Genomic DNA, 26190 nt, shown 5'->3' with positions numbered 1-26190 from the left:
TATGTGCAGGAAAGGTAGTCAATTATTATACCACTAACTTTTCTTAGGCAAATAATCTTGACATAATACTAGAACAGAACAGACTCACGTCATAGTCAAATTAACTGAAAATGACATGTTCTGACACAAAGTAAATGTATCATTTACCTGGGTGTCTATGATTAAATTATTATAGGCAGATTACAGCACAAAAACAGTGACATACACACACTTTAAAGTTAGCATAGTTGATAATGAAGTTCACTCAGTGCTCAGCCTTTCCAAACTTCAAGTTACTAGAGAAAATTGGCCAGAGGGACATCCACTCCTCTATATAGACAAGTGGCCTATTTTTTCCAGCAGCATCATTATTACTCAACACTACATTTAAATGATGCCACAGTGAATGGCAATTTATAGTGCACATGATTTGCTGTAAGATAATGTCATTCAGTATGTACACTGTGTTGTTCAGCAAGTCAGCGCATTACATTAGGGGCAAGTATAGCCAATTGGCATAATCTGTACTGATTGGTTGTTGAACACAAAATTCATAAGTACGTTAATGCATCATTAAGAAAAAACAACTGGTGGGTAACCAAGGCGGAAAAAAAATGTACAATCATCATATATCACCCCAGAGAGAATGGAGAACTGTAAGTCATAAACATAATGACCATAAAGACAAACACAAAAGCAGACCCATCTCATCAACATGAGTTTCGTGCAACAACGATTCCTCCTGGGTGCTTAGTTTAGCAATTTGGCAGTATTTAAACCAAACAGCCCCAATAAGTTGTTAAAATATTACATACTTGCGTATAGTCACACAGAAAAAAAAGACAACTATGAGAAGACGACTATTTGGACAAAATGAATGAATGGATGGATTTACCCTATACCTCAATATAAGGCCTCATTCACAGGAGTGCTGTTTTAGCGCATTAGAGGTGCTTTAAAAGATCGCATCTGGTAGAAACAATAGTTTCCTATAGAAGCGTTCACATGAAGGAATTTTAGATGTGCTAAATACTCGCACCTAACAGATAAGACATGTGACTGCAATGCTCACATCCAAGGTCCGTGGTATGAGAAAAGATAGGACCTGACCTATCTTTGGTAAGTGCTTTCGATAGACTCCTATGGGAGCTGGATAACACGTACCTCCGATCGTGTGAACGGGCAATTTCACAGCTAATTAAAATAGCTGGAAAACACCCATTCACGTGATTTTTAGTGCAGTATAGCAGCGATCTTTTCACATGCCTATACTGTCTGAATGAGGTTTAAATTGTGTGATGACATATGGCAAGTATACGGTAGAAAAAGTGAAACAAAAAAAAGAAAAAGCAATATAATTCACTAAAAAAACAAAAAAATTGAAAAAGTTAAACGCACAGGTGGCCAAAGTCTAAGGCTGGGTTCACACGGGGCGGATTCCCGGCGGAAATCTCGCGGTTTGGCCGCAGCGAAAAACCGCGAGATTTCTGCCGGGAGAAGCGCTGCTTCAAAACTCGCGGCACGTAGAGGAGAGCGTGGCCGCAGTGGAAGAAGAAAAAAAATTGAACATGCTGCGGCCAGCTTTGCCGCGGTGGATCCGCCGTCCAGTGTGGACGAGATTTCTGAGAAATCTCGTCCACATGGCTGGCCAATCCCGGGATTAGTGGCCGCAGGCGGATTTGCCATGGCAAAGTTCTGGACGGAATTTCCGCGGCAAATTCGCCCTGTGTGAACTCAGCCTTAAGGTGTGTGCTGCAAAGAAGTGAAAAAGCTGATGAAATGTCTGCAAAAACAACAAAACAAGATCAATAACAAAGCAATGTGGTGCAAGCAATAAGCTGATAGCTCATCCCTGAAATAAACTACACTATTGAATTTGTAACTGCAGCTTGAGTGCTGCTCTCTTTTTTTCCATATACAGTGGTGCCTTGACATACGAGTTTAATCCGTTCTGAGGTGGAGCTCTTAAGCCCAAAAACTTGTATGTCAAAGCACTTTTCCCCATTGAAATGCCATTAATGCGCTCCAATACATTTCAATGGGGAAACTAGCTACAAGTTAAAACAAGCTACCTACCGCCGGCGTTCCGCAATGATCTGCGGCACTGCTTCAGGCAGTCGCTCCCTCCTCCACGCCGACAGAGCATTGCTTTTTGGATGTTGGGCTTGAATTCCCCGTCTCCAGCAAGCTAATGCTCTGATTAGTTAACTAAGCACAGAGCAAGCCAATGAAAGCTGGTGCTGGGTTAACCAACCAGAGCATTAGCTTGCTGGAGGCGGGGAATTCAAGCCCCGCCTTCAGAAAGCAATGCTCTGTCGCCATGGAGGAGGGAGCGACAGCCTGCAGCGGCGCTGCAGACCATCACTAGGACGAAACGCCGGCGATAGGGGTGGGTCTATACTCGCCTGAGCCTCAGCTTGCGAGTTTTTTGACTTGCAAGTAGGCTCGTACCCAGAGTTTATGCTTGTAAATCAATAGCAACAATTCGGGAGAGAGCCTGCTCAAGTCAAAAAACTTGCAAGCTGAGGTGCTCGCATCCCGAGGTACCACTGTACACTGTTGACAAAAGTATTAGACTCCCACCAAACCTGTGCTGTGAGGTGAAGAGGATATGTAAATCAGATGTGCGAGCATTAGGTATAAAAGGAGAGTGTCACATAGGCATGTCCCAGTACAGAAACCTTAAGGTGTAGCGTTTGACAGACTTAAAAACGAGGTCTGGTGGTGGGATGTCACCTGAGTAACCAATCCGGACGGGATATCGCAGAGTTTTGGCACCTTCCAGAGTCCACTTTTGTCAATGTTATGGAAACCTTTTTGTGTGTGCGCAGTGCAGCCACATTTGGGGAGACCATGTAAACTGACAGGTCGTGGACAACAAAGCCTTGTTCAGGATGTGAAGACATCACGCACATTGTCTGCCAAAATACTCGTTCAAAAGGTCTAACAGACCATTGCAACATCCATTAGAACTAGAACTGTCTGTAGGGAGCTGCATGCGAAAGGTTACCATGCACAAACGGCTGTACAGTAGCCCAACACAGCAGTGCACCTGGGATGATGATTGGCGCGTCGTTCTTAAGAGTGTAAATGAGTGAATCAGTGTACACTACTTTCTGATTGGATGGCGCACCTGGGTGTGCGGTTACCTAAAGAGCAGTTTTTAGGTCACTGCATCATCCCAACAGTAAACTTTGGAGGAGGTTCTGTTATGGTGTGAGAGTGTTTGTGCTGGGAAGGACTAGGCTTTGAGGGTGGATTTCACTATAACCAATGGCCCTACAGGTACAGAGACATTTTCGGACAGTGAGGCATTACCTACCCTGTGACAATACTTTGGTACAGATTTGTGTCTCTACCAGGATGGCCGAGCACCATGTCATACAGCACGCAGTGTGGAGGAGCAGAATGTCTGCAAACTTCATTGGCCAGCCCAAAGTACGGAACTCAATCCCATGGAGTATCTTTAGGACAATCTAGAAGGCCGTATCCATGCTTGACCAACATGCTCATCATCCTCCGCATCACTATCTGAAGTTCTCCTAGAGAAAAAGAGACAAATCCTTCCACATATCTATAGGAATTTGGTGGAAAGCGGCCGTGGAGAGTTACTGCAGTCATTGATACCAAAGATGGCTCAACGCCGAATGGAAAAATAGAATAACACAGAATAAAATCAAGACTCGCTTTCCTAATACTTTGACAACATAGTGTATGGTTGAGAAATAAGGACCACTGCCACTAGGGAAGGGACTATTTTCATCTATTTTGGATTGCTGTCCATTTGCCTTTATCCTTAACCACGGATCTCCCCTTCTTCACACATCAAGTATGTGAGTTTTGTCAACATTATCATAACCTTTATTAATAAATGCAAAAGCACATTGGGGAGTGGGTGTGGGGTAATACATAAAGAATCTCCATAGCCATTGTGCAGAAGACTAACGTAGAGTGTATTGTTCACAATACCTTTTCGACAACATCCAAGATGCCAATTAATGCCCAAAAAAATTAAATTCGGATAACAAAAAGAGAGAGAATGCAGTTCTCGAGAAGAGCGATGCTCGCTCGAGTAACTGCCTTATTCGAGCATGCTTGCTCACCTCTAGTTTTAACTTAAAATCATCATCTGTTCCTCTTGCAGCACAAATGTCTACAACATTTTCTATGCCTATCTTCTGAATTCTCGGGACTTGAGTCCTAAATAGATTTTTATCATAGGTCTCACATAGATTTTATCATAGGCCATGTGCTTTAATAAACTACCCCTTCGTACTACAGTCAGTCTTTTATGCGATAGTGTAATTTCTTGGTTCCAAACAATTCCATGAACTTAAGTAGTTTCTCAATGCTTGGACTTGCAATGCATTTGCCACATGAATGGCATCCCCACTTGGTACCCCTTGAACCAAAGGCATTGTATAGTTTTATACCTTGATAGTAGAGTAACTGTAATAATAGGTCCTGGAAATGTTTATTATGACTATAGGTCACCATGTGGTTCATAACACTGGTCAACAGTGAAAATCTTGCCGACTTGAGAATAGGTATTTCTTAATCATTTCATCATGGAAGAAATGAAAATGACGTTGAAAACTTGGAGCTAGCTCTTGGCTCTGAGATGTAGCCAATTTAAGTTAAATATATGTACCTTTATTCAGATCCACAAGGTTAGATAAGTGACAGTGGGACAGTCTTCTCACTACAAGATAAAAGTCTGGCACCCAAGGGAAAATCTCTGCCTCGGAGAGAAAAATGTCCATCATGATCCTCTGGTAGAAAGAAACAAAATTCTTTTGCCCCCTCTACAGAAAAAACTTGGACTCATAAAGTACTTTGTAAAGGGGATTAACAAAGGTGAAGAAGCTTTTCAGTACCTCAGAAGACAATTTTCACAGCTTAGTGATGCTAAAGTTAAAAAAGGTATCTTCATTGGCCTGCAGATTCGTCATCTTCTTAAAGATAAAAACTTTGAGCAAGTTCTTCAGAGTCATGAGAAAGCAGCATGGAAGGCATTTAAAGATGTGCATGACTTCCTGGGAAATCGAAGAGTTGACAACTAAGTTGAGATTGTGAATAAACTTCAAGAAATGTGTTGTCACTAGAGATGAGCGAGCATACTCACTAAGGCCTCATGTCCACTAGAAAAATACAATCCGTGCAGAATCTGCCGCGGATTTCCGCGGCGGATTCCGCGCAGATTTGCTTTAAATGGTATTTTTTTTGCATGCAGATATCCGTACACATTGCTATCAATGTGATAGCAATGTTGCCGATCCGCGGCAGAATAAAGCATGCCGCGTTTTTTCTCCCACACGTGAAAAACGCAATTCTTTTAAAATGCCATCCGCGGGTGCAAAAATCAATTTAATGGATTGCGGCGGATTCCGCGCAGATTTGCTTTAAATGGTATTTTTTTTGCATGCAGATATCCGTACACATTGCTATCAATGTGATAGCAATGTTGCCGATCCGGGTCTTGTGTGTGTGACTTTCACTGCTACTTTCATCTATTTTTAGGACTATGGTTCTCCGTTCTATTGCTGGGGTGATATTATTTGGTGTTACTTATTGCCATTGTGGCCTCCTGAATATTTTATGCATTTACTACTTATTTCCGCGGCGGATTCCGCGCAGATTTGCTTTAAATGGTATTTTTTTTGCATGCAGATATCCGTACACATTGCTATCAATGTGATAGCAATGTTGCCGATCCGCGGCAGAATAAAGCATGCCGCGTTTTTTCTCCCACACGTGAAAAACGCAATTCTTTTAAAATGCCATCCGCGGGTGCAAAAATCAATTTAATGGATTGCAGATGGCCAATGATTCCATATGGGCAAAATTCGCTGCGGATTCCGCGGCAGAAATCCGCAATTCCATTTAGCTAGTGGACATGAGGCCTAAGGCTATTTAATCGAGAGAGCATCGCCTTTTTCGAGTACCTGCTGGCTCGTCCCTGAAGATTCAGTGGGGGGGGGGGGGGGGGAGAGTCAGGGGGATCAGGAGTGAGGGAGAGAGAGCTCTCATTCTCCAACCCGCTCCCCTCCGCCGCACCCTATTTTGATTTGAGATTCGTATATCTAAAAAAATCTAATGTCATATTCGTGTTTCTTGACCCAAAATTAAGGCAGTTTAACTTTTGAAAATATTTCAAAGTGCATTTTTTGTTGTCAAGTATAATTAGAACTCCTAAAACCACCATCCATTCGCAAAATTATATATTTTCACAAGACTGCATCATTTCATTATTTCTAGAATTTCATAAAATCTATGATACACCCTAGATGCATTTCTTATGAAAATATGGGCTGCAAGCGAAACAGGCGTTTCCAAGTCAAAATGTACCTGCGATATTATAAATTGGTACATAATTGTGAACATTTTTGGGGGGACAGCTTTAGCTGTGTCATACGCATGTGCCATCGGTCAAGTCTGTTCCTTTTACCTTGCTTCAGCACAGTGGCTGTGTTGTTGGAGTCATTGGTACCCTGCATTCTCATACTGCATGTGCGCTGGTCAGTCTTTAGTATCGTCTATTAATGACATACCTGTGTATAGACATGATGTTTCAACATCTCATCGACCCTGTTTGGATTAGATACTGTCCTCTTCTTAGATCAACCACCTCCAGATGAAGCACTGTACACCAAACAAGTGTTGGCTGTGGTGGGTCTTGTGTGTGTGACTTTCACTGCTACTTTCATCTATTTTTAGGACTATGGTTCTCCGTTCTATTGCTGGGGTGATATTATTTGGTGTTACTTATTGCCATTGTGGCCTCCTGAATATTTTATGCATTTACTACTTATTTAATTACTGTGGAGAAGCCATAAGTATATATTTTTGTGCAATTTTTTTTCCATCGGGTTAGCCCACTGGTTTTCTTTGTTTATGGAGATACCGTTTTAAGGCCTCTCTCACACAGGGCGTTTGCAGAAACGCAGCGTTTTTCAACGCTGCGTTTACTGCAGATTCCGCCCCGTTTCAGCAGCGCTGGCATACTTTATGCCAGCGTTTTGGCTGCGTTTTCAGAGCTGAAAACGCAGCCAAGGATGTTGAAAAGAAAAAAAAAAAAGTAATACTCACCTAGCTGCTGCAGTCTGGGTCGCGGCCGCTGGTCTCTGCCGCTGATCCGGGCTTCCTCTGCACTCCCAAGTCTATTGCCGTAGGCCAGGTTTGAGAACCCCGCCTCCAGCAATAGAGTGCTGTGATTGGTTGTCGGTGCTGGTTCGATGCCCAATCACAGCCCTTCATTAACTGTCTCAGGCAATCAGAGCTTGCCGGCGCTGATTGGCTGAGACAGTCAATGAAGGGCTGTGATTGGGCATCGAGTGCGCTGACAGCCAATCACAGCACTCTATTGCTGGAGGCAGGGTTCTCAAACTTGGCCTACAGCAATAGACTTGGGAGTGTTGGAGAAGCCCGGATGAGCGGCAAAGACCAGCGGCCGCGACCCGGACCGAAGCGGCTAGGTGAGTATTACTTTCTTTTTTTCTCTAACTAGCTGGGACAGATTTTCGGGGTAGGGCTTCTATTACAAGCCCTCACCCCGAAAATCGGTGAGCAGTTAATGCTGCCAAAAACGCGGCACCAAGTGTTGCCGCGCTTTCAGCAGTGCTGAAACCGCTGCCCATTCATTTTAATGGGCGACGCAGGGCTGAACACGTCCCAAAATAGAACATGCATCGTTGTCAAAGCGCAGAGTTGGGAGGCGCTGCGTTTTCAGCCCTGTGTGAGTAGCTCCATTGAAATGAATGGGAGTGTTGTAGAGCGTTTAGCGCTTGGCTGAAAAGGCAGCGCTAAACGCTGTACAAAACGCCCTGTGTGAGGGAGGCCTTAATCATTTTAAATGTTTTTAAAGCTGATTGTATGAGGAACTAAGAAACTTGCAATTTCTTATTGAAGTTCAAGTCTTGAATGCTTTCTCTTGCTGTTTCTGCATGCATATCATGTTGGTTGCAATGTTACCTTTATGGAAAATGTGATTGGTTGTCTAGCAGTGCCTCTGCGGAGTAGAATATACAGTTATATGTATTGTTTTGCTCAGCACCTATGTCGGCATTAGTTTTTCCATTGGACCCCAGGTTAGAGTAACTCAATTTAATTTTTGGCTGTACACTGTGAAGGAGCCTGAATAAACTTCTGACCTCAATGTAGAAAATGATTCACCTGCTAACAGCAACCTTATATTTCTGTAAGGACTTGCTTTATCTATATTAGTTATCTACTTATTTTCTTTAAAGGAGTCTTCCATTTAAGAAGAAAAAAAACAACAGAAGAAAATATAGAACTAATGTAATTAAGAGCACAGCCGACGGAGCGGAGATGCGAGGAATTTAACAATTCAGCAGCACACTTTAACTTCTGGAATACCTCTTTAATTCTTTATTTTGGAACCAGTTGCTACCGCTCTATAGAGATGTAGTTTCAGGTCACCATATTCTCAAGTCATTTTTTTCAGGGCAACCACTGTGTCTGGAGGGAACACTATATGTCTCTATTACCTACAGTGGTATAGCATAATGTCCCTATTTGATAATGCAGATAAGTAATACATAGAAACCGGAGGTTTATTTGCATAACATAAATGCCGTAGATCGACACCATTTATCTTTTCCTGACTTTGAAGCAAAATTGGCTTGTTACAAAAGAGGTATTATTCAAAAACACCCATCACAGTGCTTAACAAGATTTAATGTACATTTATTCTTAACATGTGGAACATATAGTATAAAGATTTTATACTGAATAAATGATATTCATTAAGCCAGAGGAAAAGGAGGAATTTACAACAAGTTTTTTTTTTCATTTTCTTTTTTTTTTAACTACATTTTCTTTAAATACAAATGTGTTAAGTATCATCACTGAAAAACCTCAATAGTTTTGTTGCTTCATCCATTATGGTGTAATAACTTCTGTCTGTATTATATAACCATAGTCTAATTCAGTTGGCAGACAACGATTTCCACATAGTGACGAGTAAGCAAAGTATTCGGCTGCTATCCTGAAGTAGAGCATTAATTTATACATACAGAAACTTGCACATTGCCCTCTTGGCTGGAGACACGACCAGGAGAGAATTATTCATTTTTCAGTGCCATGAATAGGAAGGAAAAAAAAAATGATAACCATAAAAATCTATCACTTTCACCACATCATGGGGAAATAGACAAATCATGTACTAAAATGAATGTTTTATAAAACAGGAAAAAAAAAGAAAATGTGAAGGCCTATACATCTCTTATATACATTACAGCCCCTGGGAAGTAGAAAACAAAATAGAAAAAAATATATAATGAAATATCTAAAGGCTGTTGTCATAGTGTGAAAAGTCAAACAAAAGCCAGATGTAATTATGACTGTGTGTGTATTACACAACTCATTTCAATATAACTGTTCAAAAATTTTATTTTACTCGTATTTCATTTTCCCATAATAGTCTATTCATTCTGCTCCTAATCTAATGTTCCTGTAATCCAAAGGATAAAACAGTATTTCCACAACATAGGCGCCTTGTCTACATATACTTTCACTAACCGTTCTATTGCACACAGGTTTGGTACACGTATTTTTATATAACTCAAGGTGGGACAAATATTTTGAAAATGGAAAAAAAAATTTCAGCAAAGAATTGATACAATTTCATTTTACAATGCTTGCACAGTTTTAGCAATCAGTCCCCCAAGCATACAACCAACAAAAAAGAAATAAAAAAACAAAACAAAAACAAAAATGACATCTGACTGAAACAATCACCAACTTTGGTTAAGACAAATAAAATACACAAACTGGAAATTTAATTTTCTGAGCTCATTAACCATTCCTTGGAATTTCCAATTGGTAAATAAATGACTGAATATGTGGAGCAAATCTGTTTTTTCCTTTTAACATTTTTATTTGTGTTTTTTTCTCTCAAACCTTGATAAAAGAACAGAAAAATAGCCAGTTATATGTGACGTCCTACTCTCCTTTCACACATGCTTGGCATCCCACTGGTGTCATAACTGTCCTATCTGAAAGAGTACATCACAGATGACAGAGGCAACCGTAGAGTTCAGAACAGCTGTTATAGAGATATCCAACAAACGACCTTCGTGTAAAAGGAACTCAGATCGGTTTTCTTCCACTTTGGCCATGGCTAATAAAGCCTTTGCTGCCCTGCACATCATGTCTACGCTAGGCGGCTCCAAATTGGGGGGCTGCATATGCATGAGGTTATGCTGACTCTGTTGATACTGGGCCATGGTGACTCCATCTTCCAAGAAGCTTATTAAGTTCCCAATGCTTCCCTTCTGCACAGCTATGGCCCTTGCTACCAATGTATCCCCCTGTGCAAGGTTTGAAAGCAGTGCCACAGACATTTCTCGACACACAGCATTTTTGCGGTCCCCAACGTACCTAACTAGTGTCGCATAGAGTTTCTCTTGGCGACTGAAAGGAGGCGTAGCCAATATAAAGTCCACATTATTGTCCTGTATACTGAGTTTACATAAGGTTTCCAGCACAAGTCTCTGTGGGGAAAGAACAGAATTAGGCCCTACTGTTGGGAAGGGATCCTGTGCCTCTGCAGATGGGCATACCATCCAGTGTAGCAAGCCATCTAAAATTGGCAAACAGATACTTTCTGTATAAGCAGACAAGTCTAGCTGTCCAGAGATATTAGCTAACGTGACCAAAGTATTTTCCCTCAAAATCTCAAGGCAATCCCACCACCATTCATCTTTGCTACAGCTGGTACCTTTATCTTCATCATCTTCTTTCTCATAAGTCTGTGGTGTTCGTTTTCTCTCTGGATGCTTATGGTGAAGAAGAATTAATTTCCCAAGAATCAATACCAAACCTGAATGTTTTGATAGCTCAGCATCATTCCCAGGAACAAAGGACAAACTACGAATAATATTTGACACACAAATGCAGCGCTTCACTAAGGAGTCTTGCCATTGGGCTATTGTACACAAAGGAACTTCATCTCGGTTTCTTGGTTCATCTTCCAGTAATGTAATATTCCTATGAATTTTGGCTTGATTGATTCCTAATGAATGTCTGCTGCTGTTTGTTTGTAAGCAGGGGCTTGTTGCGTCTTCAGGCAGAGCACCTGGCCTTGCAGACAGCACATCATCAATGGTTGCAGTTATGCTCTTTTCTGGTTGGTCCTCTTCATCTTCCACCAATACTTTGATAACAAGCTCTTTCTTCTTTTTACTTGGTGAACTAATTGAAGGTTGTGATCTTTTATACATGGGTATCTCCATTTTGCTCTCAAAATGTGTCTGAATGTGTTCAGTTGTGTCACCTCCACCAAGTTGCCAATGAAGGAGTCCACTAATGAATTCTTGTACCCGCCCAAGTTGGTCTGATCGGTCAATAACAAAAAGATCATTCTTTTTCACAACTTTGATTGGCAGCTTGTCAAACTTACTGGCTTGTTTAGGCCATAAAGAAGGATCACTAAATGCTCCTGATTTGAAGAGAGAGAGATCTTCTGTTTTTACAGGGTCTTTTTCAACTACACTTTGATCATCTTGATTATGTTCATCTCCATCATTGAGCTCGTCCTCTTCCTCTTCAGTGTCCTCCTTATAATCCATAGCAGCTTCCTCCTCCTCTATCGATAGAATACCTTCACAACCATTTTCAAGGTCTTTTTTGACATTTTCACCAACTTCATATTCCTTCAAAATTCCAAATATATCAATGAGGCATTTTCTGAAGTATTCCACCAAAAGTTCCAGGAATCCAGGGAGCTATTAAATGGAAATAAACAAATGGTAATAACAGGAAAATGACATTTCTAGGAGGTTAATCTTAATTCATAATTTTAGTTTTTCTTTTTTAGTCCTTTAAATTTGAGCTAACAAAGTGGGAAAGTATACATGTAATATTCTTTACAGTGGAGATACAAGGTCATAGGTATCAAGGTGTACCGTAAAGGTATGGTTTAACCCCTTGAGTGGTGGGTTTCTTACCACCCTGTCAGACCCACCAGGGCAGATTTTTAAATGGTCTAATCATTTAATTTCAACTAATTTTCCAGTCGCGTTTTTCCATTGACTGAGCCATATGAGGGCTTGTTTTTGCGGGACAAGTTGTACTTTTTGATGGCATCATTTTTGGGTATATATAATGTATTGCATAACTTTTGTAAAAAAAATCTGTAGGGAGATTGGGGGGAAAAAAAAGAAATTCTGCCATTTGTTTTTTAGATTTCATTTTTACGGCGTCCAGCGTGCAGAATAAATAGTGCGATTGTTATTCTCTGAGTCAACACGATTCCGGCAATACTAAGTTTATACAGTTTTTTTATGTTTTGCCACTTTTGTACATTTAAAACATTTTTTTTTTCTTAAAGGTTTGCTTTTGTGTCGCCACATTCCAAGAGCCGTATTAATTTCATTTTTCCATTGCCAGAGCTCTAGAAGGCCTTGTTTTTTGCAGGATAAACTCTAGTCTTAATTTATCTAATTTTTAGGAACATGTAAAATTGTGATCGCTTTTTATTCCATTTTTTCTAGTAGCAAGATTAACCAAATCTGTAATTCTGGCATATTTTTTTATTTTTCCCTGCATTCTCTGAGCAGTATAAATAATATATTAAAGTCATTCTACAGGCCAGTACGATTATGCCAATACCAAATTGTAATACCGTTTTTTCTTTTTCACGACTTTTTCACAATTTAAATTTAAAAAAAAGTAATACAAGCTTAAATCCCCCCTCCTTTTGCCATATCTATAATCAAAAAATTTAAATCATAAAAGAAAAACACATATTTGGTATCACCGCGTCCGTTAATGTCCGATCTATCAAAGTAGTGCATTATTTACTCCGCACGGTGATCGAGGTCCAAATAAAAAAAATAAAGAACGCCACAAATGCACTTTTTTAGTCACCCTGTCTCCCAGAAAAAATGCAATTAAAAGCGATCAAAAAGTCGTACGTATTCCGAATTAGCACTAACTTCAAACTACAGTACATCTTGCAAAAAATGAGCCCTTGCTCAAGTACGTTGATGGAAAATTAAAAAGAATTATTGCGCGCAGAAGATGCAGCAGAAAATAATTTTTAAAAATTAAATATCTTTGAAAAAAAATACAAGTACTACAGCAAAAAAAAAATGATACACGTTTGGTATCGTAGTAATCGTACTGACTAGAGATGAGCGAGCATACTCGCTAAGGCAAACTACTCAAGCGAGTAGTGCCTTATGAGAGTACCTGCCCGCTCGTCTCAAAAGATTCGGGTGCTGGCGGGGGAGAGCGGTGAGTTGCGGGAGTGAGCAGGGAGGAAAGAGTGAGAGAGATCCCCCCCCCCCCCCCCCGTTCGTCCCTGCTCTCCCTCGCCGCTCCCCGCCGTCACCCGAATCTTTTGAGACAAGCAAGCAGGTACACGCATAAGGCACTACTCACTCGAGTAGTTTGCCTTAGCGAGTACGCTCGCTCATCTCTAGTACTGACCCATAGAATAAAGGTATCATTTCATTTGTGTTACAGTTTGTGTGCCGTAGAAACAAAACGTACTGAAAGATGTCGGAATGTCATTTTTTTTTCATTTTACTTCACTTAGAATTTTGTAAAAGTTTTTCAGTACCTTATATGGTACTTTAAATAGCACCATTGAAAAATACAACTTGTCCCACAAAAAACAAGCCCTCATGCAGTGACGTCGATGAATAAATAAAGGAGTTATGATTTTTTAAATGGGGGGAGGAAAAAAAGAAATGGCGAAAAAAGAAAAAAAGGGGCGTGTCATTATGGGGTTAAATAATGTACTAACTTCCGTCTCTGGGTCATTACGACACAGGGATACCACATGTGTAATTTTATTTTTAATTTTTTACAAAGTAAAGGGAGACAAGTGTTTTTGTTTTTATTTTTTTTTTTAATTTTTTTTTTTTGTCCCTTTAGGGGACTTTTACAGAGACCCATCAGGACCCCCTGATCACATTCCGGGAGTCCGATGGTGACAGCCCTTTACATGCTGCAGTCACATAGACTGCTGCATTTAAAGGGTTAACACAGCAGAGATCGGAGGTTTTCTCTGATTTCTGCTGTAAGACCTGGTACCTGGCTGTCCTCTGACAGCTAAGCACCAGCTCTCCCTGCAACAGAGACCATCAGCTTGCTTCTGACAAGCCGATGGTCTCTATGGCAAACTATAAACAAACCAGTGCAGGAGTTTGAATTCAGAAGCTGGAGATTGCCGGCAGATGGGCAATATCTTCCTGCTCCTGTTTTTCAAAGTCCTGCGTTGGTTCTCTGTGGGACTGTGCAGGCAGAGCACAATGCCACAGCTTGTGGCATTGTGCTCTGCAGCTCCCATAGTGATACATAGCCCAGAAATCTTCCGGGCTATATCGCTATGGGCAAGTGGAGCGAGTCACGGAAAATTTCCGGGTGTGCCACTCAAGGGGTTAAAGGAAGTGTGGCAGCTGGAACACACTGACCAAACCACAGGCATGAGGTTATAGAGCAGGAGCCAAACAGATTCTCCATAAAACTATGTATCAAAGTGTCAGTAAAACTTGTATTTTATTCGTTTATAGCTCTGCTCATTTGGAGCTGAATAGTCCAGTGGACGGAGCCATAAGTGATCAACATTCCTGTGTCAACATTCTTGTATCGATATTCCTTGCTATACCTGTATGTTCAGAGATTGATAAATAACTGTCAATCACTGCTAAGATAGGAACCACCATTGTTCTTCCTCCCTACAAGCCACTGGTTAGACCACACACGGAATATTGTGTGCAGTTTTGGGCACCAGTTTTCAAAAAGGACATAGCAAAGATTGAGCGGGTACAAACTAATTTAATAAATGGAATGGGCTAACTACAATACCCAGAAAGGTTATCAAAATTGGAGTAATTTTGTTTAGAAAAAAAAACGTAATTAGGTCGCCTCTCAGCCATGTATAAATATATCAGGGGATAATACTGAAATCTCTCCCATCATATACGCAGGACAGTAACAATGGGGTGCTCTAATAACTATGTATAGATATATCAGGGGTCAGTACAGAGATCTAATAATAATCTTTATTTATATCGTGCCAAACATATTCCGCAGCACTTACAAAAACAGGGGGATATAGAAAGACAAAAGTACAAAAATACAAAAACCTCGGTTACATAGTAATCAGTTGGTGGAAACACTAGGGAGGAGGGTCCTGCTCCAACAAGCTTACATACTACAAATAATGGGGTGATACAGAAGGTAAAGGGGTTGGAGATGTGCATGGTATGGTGAGGTGGAGAGTGAGGGTTGCTATACATATAAGAAATGGTCAGACATTAAGGCGTGTGGTGGCTGAATGGGTGTGACTGCAGGGGGCAGTTGATGGCGGCTAGCAGGGGTTGCAGTCACTAGGACGTTATCAGGGGGAGTACAGAGGGGTTTGGTTTAGGGAATATGGTATGTCTCCCTAAAGAGGTGCGTTTTTAGAGCACGCCTGACGTTTTCTGAATCTGGGATTGCGCCGATAGTTTTGGGTAGCGCATTCTAGATGACTGGTGCTGTTCTGGAGAAGTCTTGGAGGCGGGAATGAGAGGTTCGAATTAAAGTGGCACTCGGTCTGATTTCGTTAGCAGAGCGAAGGACCCCGGGCTGGGTGATGGATTGAGATGAGCTAGGCAATGTAGGGCAGCGTAGTGCTATGGAGAGCTTTATGGATGAAGGTAGTAAGTTTAAATTGAATTCTGTATTTGACGGGCAGCCAGTGAAGTGTCTGGCACAGGGCAGAGGTGTCTGACTAGCGGCTGGAAAGGAAGATGAGCCTGGCTGCCGCATTCAGGATGGATTGGAGGGGGTCGAGTCTGGAGCAGGGGAGGCCGATCAGCAGCGAGTTGCAATATTCGAGGCGAGAGTGAATGAGGGCAACAGTGAACTTTAGCGTGTCAACGGCGAGAAAAGGGCAGATGCTTGCAATATTCTTGAGGTGCAGCTGACATGTTCAGGCCACAGATTGGATGTGGGGGATAAAGGAGAGATCAGAGTTGAATATGACCCCAAGGCAGCGGGCGTGCTGTCTGGGAGTTAGGATGGTTCCACACACTGAGATGGAGAGGTCAGGATTAGGTCAGTTAGTAGAGGGCAGAAACACCAGCAGGTCAGTTTTTGAGAGGTTCAGTTTTAGGTAGAGAGGACATAGCGTTAGAGACAGCGGAAAAACAGTCGGTCATGTTTTGGAGGAAAGGTGCAGAGATGTCACGGGAAGAGGTGTATACCAGGGTGTCTTTAGCGTAGAGGTGGTATTGGAGGCCAAATCTCCTGATGGCTCCAATAGGGGCTGTGTAGATGGGGAAAAGGAAGGGGGTCTAGGAACAAGCCCTGGGAGACCCCAACAGCAAGGGGAAGAGGAGGGGATGTACAGCCAGCAAAGGAGACACTGAATGAGCAGTCAGATAGGTAGGAGGAGAGCCAGGAGAGAGTGGTGTCCTTTAGGCCGATGGAGCAAAGCATACTGAGGACGCATTTGTGGTCAACAGTGTCAAAGGCTGCCGAGAGATCGAGGAGGATAAGTAGGAAATAGTCGCCCCTTGATTTGGCTGTCAGGAGGTCATTTGACACCTTTGTAGGGGCTGTTTCTGTCGAGTGTAGGGGGTCGAGAAGAGAGTTTTCTGATAGCTTATAAGGTGGGAGTAAACCAGGCATTCTAGTAGTTTGGAGATGAAGGGGAAGTTGGAGATGGGTCGGTAGTTGGCAGCATCAGTTGAGCCCAGAGTCGGTTTCTTTAGCAGTGGGGATATGATGGCATTTTTGAAAGAAGAGGGAAAAATGCCAGAGGTCAGAGAGTGTTTGAATATAGTGGTGAGATGGGAGATAACCACCAGGGAGAGGGACTGGAGGTGGTGTGAGGGAAGAGGGTCGCTAGCGCAGGTGGTGGGGTGAGCAGAGGAAAGCAGTCTGAAGACTTCTTCCTCTGTCGTTGGTCTGGAGCAGGGGTTGTTACTGGCAAGACTAGGTCGGGGCTACTCTGAGATTGGGAAGCTATTTCCTGCCGAATGTCGTCAATTTTCTTTTTGAAGTAAGCAGCCAGCTCCTTGGCACTGAGATCCTTCACTAGGGGCTGCTGTTTAAGGCTGAGAAGGGAGTGAAAGGTATCAAAGTGACGTTTAGGGTTGTGAGATAGTGAGGAGACGAGAGGTGAAGTAGACTTGTTTGGCATGGTGGAGAGCCAGGTTGTAGGTTCTGAGCATGAATTTGTAATTGAGAAAGTCCGCGGACGTTTGCAACTTTCTCCAGTCATTCAGCACATCTAGAGCACCGCCCGATGAAACACATTTGAGGCATGAGCTCTCCTATTATCTATTATACCCAGGACTGCAACAAGGGGGCGCTATAATAACTATGTATAGTTAAATCAGGGGTCAGTACAGACATCTTGCCCACGAGCTATACATACCAAGGACTGCAACAATGGGTTGAGCTCTACATGTAGATTAAAGAAGGTTTCTACACCGACATAGAAGGGGATTATTTACTGTGAGCAGTGAGATGGGGATGCGGTGATGGGGAATTCAATAAAAGAGTACAAGAGGGGCCTGGAAGTCTTTCTGGAGTGTAACAGTATTACCTGGATCACTGATTACTCAGAAGGGTCGGTGATACGGGGATTATTCCAATTGGCAGTTGAAAAGCAGGCTAAAATGTTTATAGAAGATTTAATGTGAAAGCTACAGTGCAAAGCACAGTGAAAGTGAGAATGTAGGACATCAGAGGGTGAGGTCACTACTGGTTTGGAAGTGTGCAAAGGGCCGCCTATAAATCAAGACGCAGACAGTGCGATTACATCCAGCCTCCCACCACAGTTAAAAGTGATTTTTCGAGACATTAAAAAAAATGGAAAAGGGTTGAAATCAAAAGAAACTGAATGCTCACCCCTCTATATGGCTCCCCATACAGTGCTGCAGCCCCAAGGCCTGCCACATGGTACCACCAGTGGCTGGTGGTCGTATACCATACATTGTGCCTGTGAGCACTCAGCAAGTCACAGGCCATAGAAGAATCACAGTTGAAGTCTGTGAGTGGCTGACTGCTCCCGTGCACAAGGTATGTCATATGACAGGCCCACCACTTCTCCCAGGTTCAGTTTCGCTGGCACCAGGGCTGCAGTGCTGAATGGAAAGTTGCTGGGATAGGAGAGTACTCAAGTACTCAAGTTCTCTTTATTCTTGCCCTTTACACATTTTTTTATGTCCCAGTAAATCCCTTTTTAGGGGGTTTGAGCAGGAAATAACATAAAATAACCATTAAATCCCCCACCACTCCTGCAGCAATAACATCACATATCATTCGCTTGCCCACTGCAGCCAATTACTGCCCTCAACTATCACATGTTATACATCCAAGCATCACAACTGAGGCCAGTAGCTAGCGGCAGCAATCATGTGAAAAGATGCACATGAATACCCTGCAGAACTGTTGGGGACCCCAGGAGGAGTGGGCAATTTTATACCATTTCTTGATGGTAGACCGCTTTCTTAAAATCCCCGACATCGCCTTTAAGCCTACTTTCACACTGCATTTGCTGTATGCACTTAGAAAGCTCTCTGTGCAATACGTCAAACATATCCATAGACCCACATTCATCAAGTGGAGACAAAAATCGTGTCAGTCAGGTCAGTAGACATTGCTATACTGTTTCGTGTATTTTTTCCCTGTATGGCATAGTGAAGCAGAGCCTATGGAACAATGTGGCAACCAGAGGTGTATATAAGGAAATCCTCCTAACATATACCTCGAAACAGATGCAGTACAGTGCGAGTGCGATATTGGGCTGTGGGGCAGCAGGGGACACAATAGAATGGACCAGTACATTCTACATGGCTAAGTCTAGCGCTGACGATTTGAGGCTCGATTCCTGCACCGTCTCCCGGCACATCAGCATACAGATGCAGGAGTGGACTGCATAGGAGGCAAAGTGTGGCTGCTGAAGAACAAGGTACATGAGTTAGCTGTGATGAGGGCTGGAGAGGACAGTATGTGGGGGACTGTGATGAATACAGGGGGGAACACATCCTTCAAGTCTGTAGAATGAAAGTCTGTACCGCATTTTTTTTACATAAGAAACATGCCCAGCAATTCCTTTGTATGCAGTATATCAAGTCTATATCAGTATAAAGGAATTGTTGTGCATGCAAGCACCTTGTGTAAAAAGTCTTCGTATTTTAGCTTGTTTAGCAAAAAAAAAAAAAGAAAGAAAGAAAGAAAATAGAGAATCAAATCGAGAAAAATTGGAAAACAAGATTTGAGATTTTAAATTTGGGCCAATCGACAGCCATAATTAAACATACATTACATTTCTACATTTCTAATATGAACAGTCCCTTATCTGCATTCTGCAGACATACATGTAGCAACCTTGATGTCTTGCTAGATAAAGAGTTCCCAAAATGCTGTTTTGATGGAGAATAAAGCATCTCATGAAATAAGGGGAACAAGATAAATTAAGCAAAGTATTTGAATATTCAACAGTTTGTGAAACTATATCGCACAGAATGACCAGGAGCTATTTTATATAGACTAGACTCACCTGAGACAGGCTAAAAGTGGCCACTGTGCTATCGTCATACAGTAGGATGCTGATGGTGTCTAGTGCCCAGGTGCTTTCAGCCAAGAGACCAGATTTTAAAGACATCATCACTCTCCAAGCCTCAGGTGTTACTGTTAAAAAAAAAATGTTGAAAAGAACGAGAGAAACACGTTTCTCTTTAGTCAGAGGTGAAGTGAAAAAAAACCAAAGCGAAGATGAGAAATCACTGAAATCAATTCTATAGCAAAGGAAATATGTTCTGTGATGAAGGAGATTAGAAAGTTTCAGTTTAAGGAGTTTCATTCTGCAGTTAAATGTAATACTGTTTACATTCCACTAGACAAGTACAGTTTTCTACTAATACTGAACTAAAAATATTGTGTTTCATTCAGTGGCTAAGTAATAGGGGTCACAGTTGTGACCAGGCTTCTTAGTCAGGAGAGCCTAAAGGCCCCCATTGCCATGGTGTCCAACAGATTACTCCCCACACCTGCACCCTCAGTACCGGTGAGTAGCTTCAGATAGTCTATGACATCTACACTTGGCTGCGGCTGCCTGACTCTTACCCTGGCTCATACTGTAGGGAGATATGGAGACCAGGCAATGAATCAGGCAGTTCAGGTAGCAACAGGCAAGTGCAAATGTCACAGTGACTGAAGACCTGAAGGTACTGACCAATACTGTGGGTGTGAGTGTAGGAGTTGGGGGAATTGAAGAGGAACCACTGTAACTACATTGGGCAAGAGGGGGCCAATGTAACTATGTTGGGGCACAGAGGGGGCCATGTAACTATGTTGGGGCACAGAGGGGCCCACTAACTATGTTGCGCCACAGAAAGGGCCAGTGTGGGGGTGTGTAAGGCAATTATTACTTTTCAGGGGCAGAAAGTGGGCATTGTTCGTTTGTAAGGGTCACAAAGGGAAAATATTAATTTGTGACGTCATTGAATGGCTGTAATTGGTTAATGCAGCGCCGGCTTTCATTGGCTGACGTGGAGCTGAGTTAACCAATCACAGCATTAGCTTGCTAGAGGCGGGGAATTCAAGCCCAGCATCCAGAAATCAATGCTCTATCGACGTGGAGGAAGGAGCGACAGCCTGCACCAGCGTCGCAGACCATCATGAGGACGAAACGAAGGCGGTAGGTGAGTATTGATTTTTTTTTACTTGTAGTTAGTTTCCCCATTGAAATGAATTGGAAAGCATTAATGACGTTTTAATGCATTTCAATGGCATACGAGTTTTTCGGCTTAAGAGCTTAGTCTCAGAATGGATTAAACTCGTATGTCAAGGCACCACTGTATATGTAACATATATGTACACACACTCACACACATATATACATTATTGAAACCTCTTAAGACATCTACGATGAAAAATTGCATTCCAGGGAGGTGGTCTTCTCAAAGAAGATGGCCAGTATGTAAAAAGGCCCATTTACACGGAGCGATGATCGCTCAAATGATCATTTTGCATAAAGTATTAAGTAGCTACTCAGCTACTTAATAGCTTATTAGCATGCAAATGAAGACTTTAGCTGAATGCAGTTAATAGCCGGAAGGCTCTTACCTGCTTTCAGTTCCTTTGTTCTCAGATGAGAAACAATGCCATCAGCACTACCTGTGGAGAACTCCTGATAAGGCTGAACAACGATTTTTAGGTTGACCTGAATTTAACGATCAGCTAGCAGTGCACGAAAAGTGCACGATGGCTGCGTTGTTAGACGCAACGATTATTGCTTAAACGATCGCTTTTTAGCGATTTTTGATCGATCATCGCTAAGTGTAAATGGGCCTTAATTAGAGATGAGCGAACGTACTCGTCCGAGCTTGATACTCGTTCGAGTATTAGCGTGTTCGAGATGCACGTTACTCGTAACGAGTACCACGCGATGTTCGGGTTACTTTCACTTTCATCTCTGAGACGTTAGCGCGCTTTTCTGGCCAATAGAAAGACAGGGAAGGCATTACAACTTCCCCCTGCGACGTTCAAGCCCTATACCACCCCCCTGCAGTGAGTGGCTGGCGAGATCAGGTGTCACCTGAGTATAAAAATCGGCCCCTCCCGCGGCTCGCCACAGATGCGTTCTGACATAGCTGAGGGAAAGTGCTATCGTGGAGCTGCTATAGGGAGAGTGTTAGGAGTTATTGTAGGCTTCAAGAACCCCAACGGTCCTTCTTAGGGCCACATCTAACCGTGTGCAGTACTGTGGAGGCTGCTTTTTGCAGTGTTGCACATTTTTTTTTTTTCGGTATATCGGCCGTGCAGAGCATTGCGCCCTGCAGTAATACTCCAGTGACAGAAGTGCGTAGGCAGGGACAGAAGACATATTAATATTATTGATTGAATATAGGCAGTGTGCCTTTTCTAAAAAATATTGGTCAAAAAATCTATTTGGCCTGCCTGTGACTGTGCTCAGTGTTCTGGGTCTGTCTGTGCTGGGTGTAGTAGTTCTACAAAATCATACGCAGCCAGCTAAGTGTTACAGCAGGCTTGCGCCAAATTATTTCCTGGCTGTCTGGGCTGTGAAATCACCGCTGTGTTGCAGTTGACAGTGCAACACTCTGCAGTTCTGTGACATACTCCAGGGACAGAAGTGTGGAGGCAGGGACAGAAGACATATTCATTGAATATAGGCAGTGTGCCTTTTCTAAAAAATATTGGTCAAAAAATCTATTTGGCCTGCCTGTGACTGTGCTCAGTGTTCTGGGTCTGTCTGTGCTGGGTGTAGTAGTTCTACAAAATCATACGCAGCCAGCTAAGTGTTACAGCAGGCTTGCGCCAAATTATTTCCTGGCTCTGTCTGGGCTGTGAAATCACCGCTGTGTTGCAGTTGACAGTGCAACACTCTGCAGTTCTGTGACATACTCCAGGGACAGAAGACATATTCATTGAATATAGGCAGTGTGCCTTTTCTAAAAAATATTGGTCAAAAAATCTATTTGGCCTGCCTGTGACTGTGCTCAGTGTTCTGGGTCTGTCTGAGCTGGGTGTAGTAGTTCTACAAAATCATACGCAGCCAGCTAAGTGTTACAGCAGGCTTGCGCCAAATTATTTCCTGGCGTTCCGTAAGCGAAGTCAGCCTCCAACCACAGGCCAATAAGCGGCACATTTAATTACAGCGTTCTGTTTCTGCATTACTGGTAATACAGCATGCTGAGGGGTAGGGGTAGGCCTAGAGGACGTGGACGCGGCCGAGGACGCGGAGGCCCAAGTCAGGGTGTGGGCACAGGCCGAGCTCCTGATCCAGGTGTATCGCAGCCGACTGCTGCGGGATTAGGAGAGAGGCACGTTTCTGGCGTCCCCACATTCATCGCACAATTAATGGGTCCACGCGGTAGACCTTTATTAGAAAATGAGCAGTGTGAGCAGGTCCTGTCGTGGATGGCAGAAAGTGCTTACAGCAATCTATCGACCACCCACAGTTCTGCGCCGTCCACTGCTGCAACTCAGAATCCTCTGGCTGCTGCTCCTCCTTCCTCCCAGCCTCCTCACTCCATGAAAATGAGACATTCTGAGGAGCGGGCAGACTCCCAGGAACTGTTCTCGGGCCCCTGCTCAGATTGGGCAGCAGTGGTTCCTCTCCCACCAGAGGAGTTTATCGTGACTGATGCCCAACCATTGGAAAGTTCCCGGGGTCCGGGGGATGAGGCTGGGGACTTCCGGCAACGGTCTCAAGACCTTTCAGTGGGTGAGGAGGCCGATGACGATGAGACACAGTTGTCTATCAGTGAGGTAGTAGTAAGGCCAGTAAGTCCGAGGGAGGAGTGCACAGAGGATTCAGAGGAAGAGCAGCAGGACAATGAGGTGACTGACCCCACCTGGTTTGCTACGCCTACTGAGGACTGGTCTTCAGAGGGGGAGGCAAGGGCAGCAGCAGGGCAGGTTGCAAGAGGCAGTGCGGTGTCCAGGGGTAGAGGCAGGGCCAGACCGAATAATCCACCAACTGTTTCCCAAAGCGCCCCCTCGCGCCATGCCACCCTGCAGAGGCCGAGGTGCTCAAAGGTCTGGCAGTTTTTCACTGAGAGTGCAGACGACCGACGAACAGTGGTGTGCAAGCTTTGTCGCGCCAAGATCAGCCGGGGAGCCACCACCACCAGCCTCACCACCACCAGCATGCGCAGACATATGATGGCCAAGCACCCCACAAGGTGGGACGAAGGCCGTTCACCGCCTCCGGTTTGCACCGCTGCCTCTCCCCCTGTGCCCCAACCTGCCTCTGAGATCCAACCCCGCTCTGAGGACACAGGCACTACCGTCTCCTGGCCTGCATCCACACCCTCACCTCCGCTGTCCTCGGCCCCATCCAGCAATGTCTGTCAGCGCAGCGTCCAGACGTCGCTAGCGCAAGTGTTTGAGCGCAAGCGCAAGTACGCCGCCACGCACCCGCACGCTCAAGCGTTAAACGTGCACATAGCAAAATTTATCAGCCTGGAGATGCTGCCGTATAGGGTTGTGGAAACTGAGTCCTTCAAAAGTATGATGGCAGCGGCGGCCCCGCGCTACTCAGTTCCCAGTCGCCACTATTTTTCCCGATGTGCCGTCCCAGCACTGCACGACCACGTCTCCCGCAACATTGTACGCGCCCTCACCAACGCGGTTATTGCCAAGGTCCACTTAACACCGGACACGTGGACAAGCACAGGCGGGCAGGGCCACTATATCTCCCTGACGGCACATTGGGTGAATTTAGTGGAGGCTGGGACAGAGTCAGAGCCTGGGACCGCTCACGTCCTACCCACCCCCAGAATTGCGGGCCCCAGCTCGGTGGTGGTATCTGCGGCGGTGTATGCTTCCTCCACTAAAGCACCCTCCTCCTCCTCCTCCAACGCAACCTCTGTCTCGCAATCAAGATGTGTCAGCAGCAGCAGCACATCGCCAGCAGTCGGTGTCGCGCGGCGTGGCAGCACAGCGGTGGGCAAGTGTCAGCAGGCCGCGCTGAAACTACTCAGCTTAGGAGATAAGAGGCACACGGCCCACGAACTGCTGCAGGGTCTGACAGAGCAGACCGACCGCTGGCTTGCGCCACTGAGCCTCCAACCGGGCATGGTCGTGTGTGACAACGGCCGTAACCTGGTGGCGGCTCTGCAGCTCGGCAGCCTCACGCACGTGCCATGCCTGGCCCACGTCTTTAATTTGGTGGTTCAGCGCTTTCTGAAAAGCTACCCACGCTTGTCAGACCTGCTCGGAAAGGTGCGCCGGTTCTGCGCACATTTCCGCAAGTCCCACACGGACGCTGCCACCCTGCAACATCGGTTTAATCTGCCAGTGCACCGACTGCTGTGCGACGTGCCCACACGGTGGAACTCTACGCTCCACATGTTGGCCAGGCTCTATGAGCAGCGTAGAGCTATAGTGGAATACCAACTCCAACATGGGCGGCGCAGTGGGAGTCAGCCTCCTCAATTCTTTTCAGAAGAGTGGGCCTGGTTGGCAGACATCTGCCAGGTCCTTGGAAAGTTTGAGGAGTCTACCCAGGTGGTGAGCGGCGATGCTGCAATCATTAGTGTCACCATTCCTCTGCTATGCCTCTTGAGAAGTTCCCTGCAAAGCATAAAGGCAGACGCTTTGCGCTCGGAAACAGAGCCGGGGGAAGACAGTATGTCGCTGGATAGTCAGAGCACCCTCCTGTCTATATCTCAGCGCGGTGAGGAGGAGGAGGAGGAAGATGAGGAGGAGGGGGAAGAGACAGCTTGGCCCACTGCTGAGGGTACACATGCTGCTTGCCTGTCATCCTTTCAGCGTGTATGGCCTGAGGAGGAGGAGGATCCTGAAAGTGATCTTCCTAGTGAGGACAGCCATGTGTTGCGTACAGGTACCCTGGCACACATGGCTGACTTCATGTTAGGATGCCTTTCTCGTGACCCTCGCGTTACACGCATTCTGGCCACTACGGATTACTGGGTGTACACACTGCTTGACCCACGGTATAAGGAGAACCTTTCCACTCTCATACCCGAAGAGGAAAGGGGTTCGAGAGTGTTGCTATACCACAGGACCCTGGCGGACAAACTGATGGTGAAATTCCCATACGACAGCGCTAGTGGCCGAAGGCGCAGTTCCGAGGGCCAGGTAGCAGGGGAGGCGCGGAGATCAGGCAGCATGTACAGCACAGGCAGGGTAACACTCTTTAAGGCCCTTGACAGCTTTATGGCTCCCCAGCAAGACTGTGTCACCGCTCCCCAGTCAAGGCTGAGTTGGCGGGAGCACTGTAAAAGGATGGTGAGGGAGTACGTAGCCGATCGCACGACCGTCCTCGGTGACGCCTCTGCCCCCTACAACTACTGGGTGTCGAAGCTGGACACGTGGCCTGAACTCGCGCTGTATGCCCTGGAGGTGCTTGCTTGTCCTGCGGCTAGCGTCTTGTCAGAGAGGGTGTTTAGTGCGGCTGGGGGAATCATCACAGATAAGCGTACCCGCCTGTCAACCGACAGTGCCGACAGGCTAACACTCATCAAGATGAACAAAGCCTGGATTTCCCCAGAGTTCTCTTCTCCACTAGCGGACAGCAGCGAAACCTAAGCAATACGTAGGCTGCACCCGCGGATGGAAGCATCGTTCTCTATCCCCATCAAAAACGGGGACCTTTTTGCTTCTGTGTATAATATTCCTCCTCCTCCTCCTGCTCCTCCTCCTGAAACCTCACATAATCACGCCGAACGGGCAATTTTTCTCAGGCCC

At 44.5% G+C, this 26190-nt stretch overlaps 1 protein-coding gene across 12 annotated transcripts in view; it reads right to left on the bottom strand.

Moving 5' to 3' along the window:
- Positions 1–9854: 9854 nt before the first annotated feature.
- The window catches only part of ARID1B (AT-rich interaction domain 1B), a 490608-nt gene continuing 474272 nt past the window's right edge, over positions 9855–26190 (bottom strand). For all 12 annotated transcript variants that reach the window (XM_066596068.1, XM_066596069.1, XM_066596077.1 and 9 more), the window contains 2 exons: positions 19511–19641; positions 9855–11726 (listed from right to left, as the gene is read on the bottom strand). In XM_066596068.1, coding sequence (XP_066452165.1) covers positions 9981–11726; positions 19511–19641 — 1877 coding nt within the window. In that variant the 3' untranslated portion in view covers positions 9855–9980. The remainder of the gene's footprint in view (positions 11727–19510; positions 19642–26190) is intronic.

This window comes from Eleutherodactylus coqui, chromosome 3 (genome assembly GCF_035609145.1).
Source record: "Eleutherodactylus coqui strain aEleCoq1 chromosome 3, aEleCoq1.hap1, whole genome shotgun sequence".
Lineage (NCBI taxonomy): Eukaryota > Metazoa > Chordata > Amphibia > Anura > Eleutherodactylidae > Eleutherodactylus > Eleutherodactylus coqui.
This window is presented reverse-complemented; position numbering and strand designations above follow the sequence as displayed.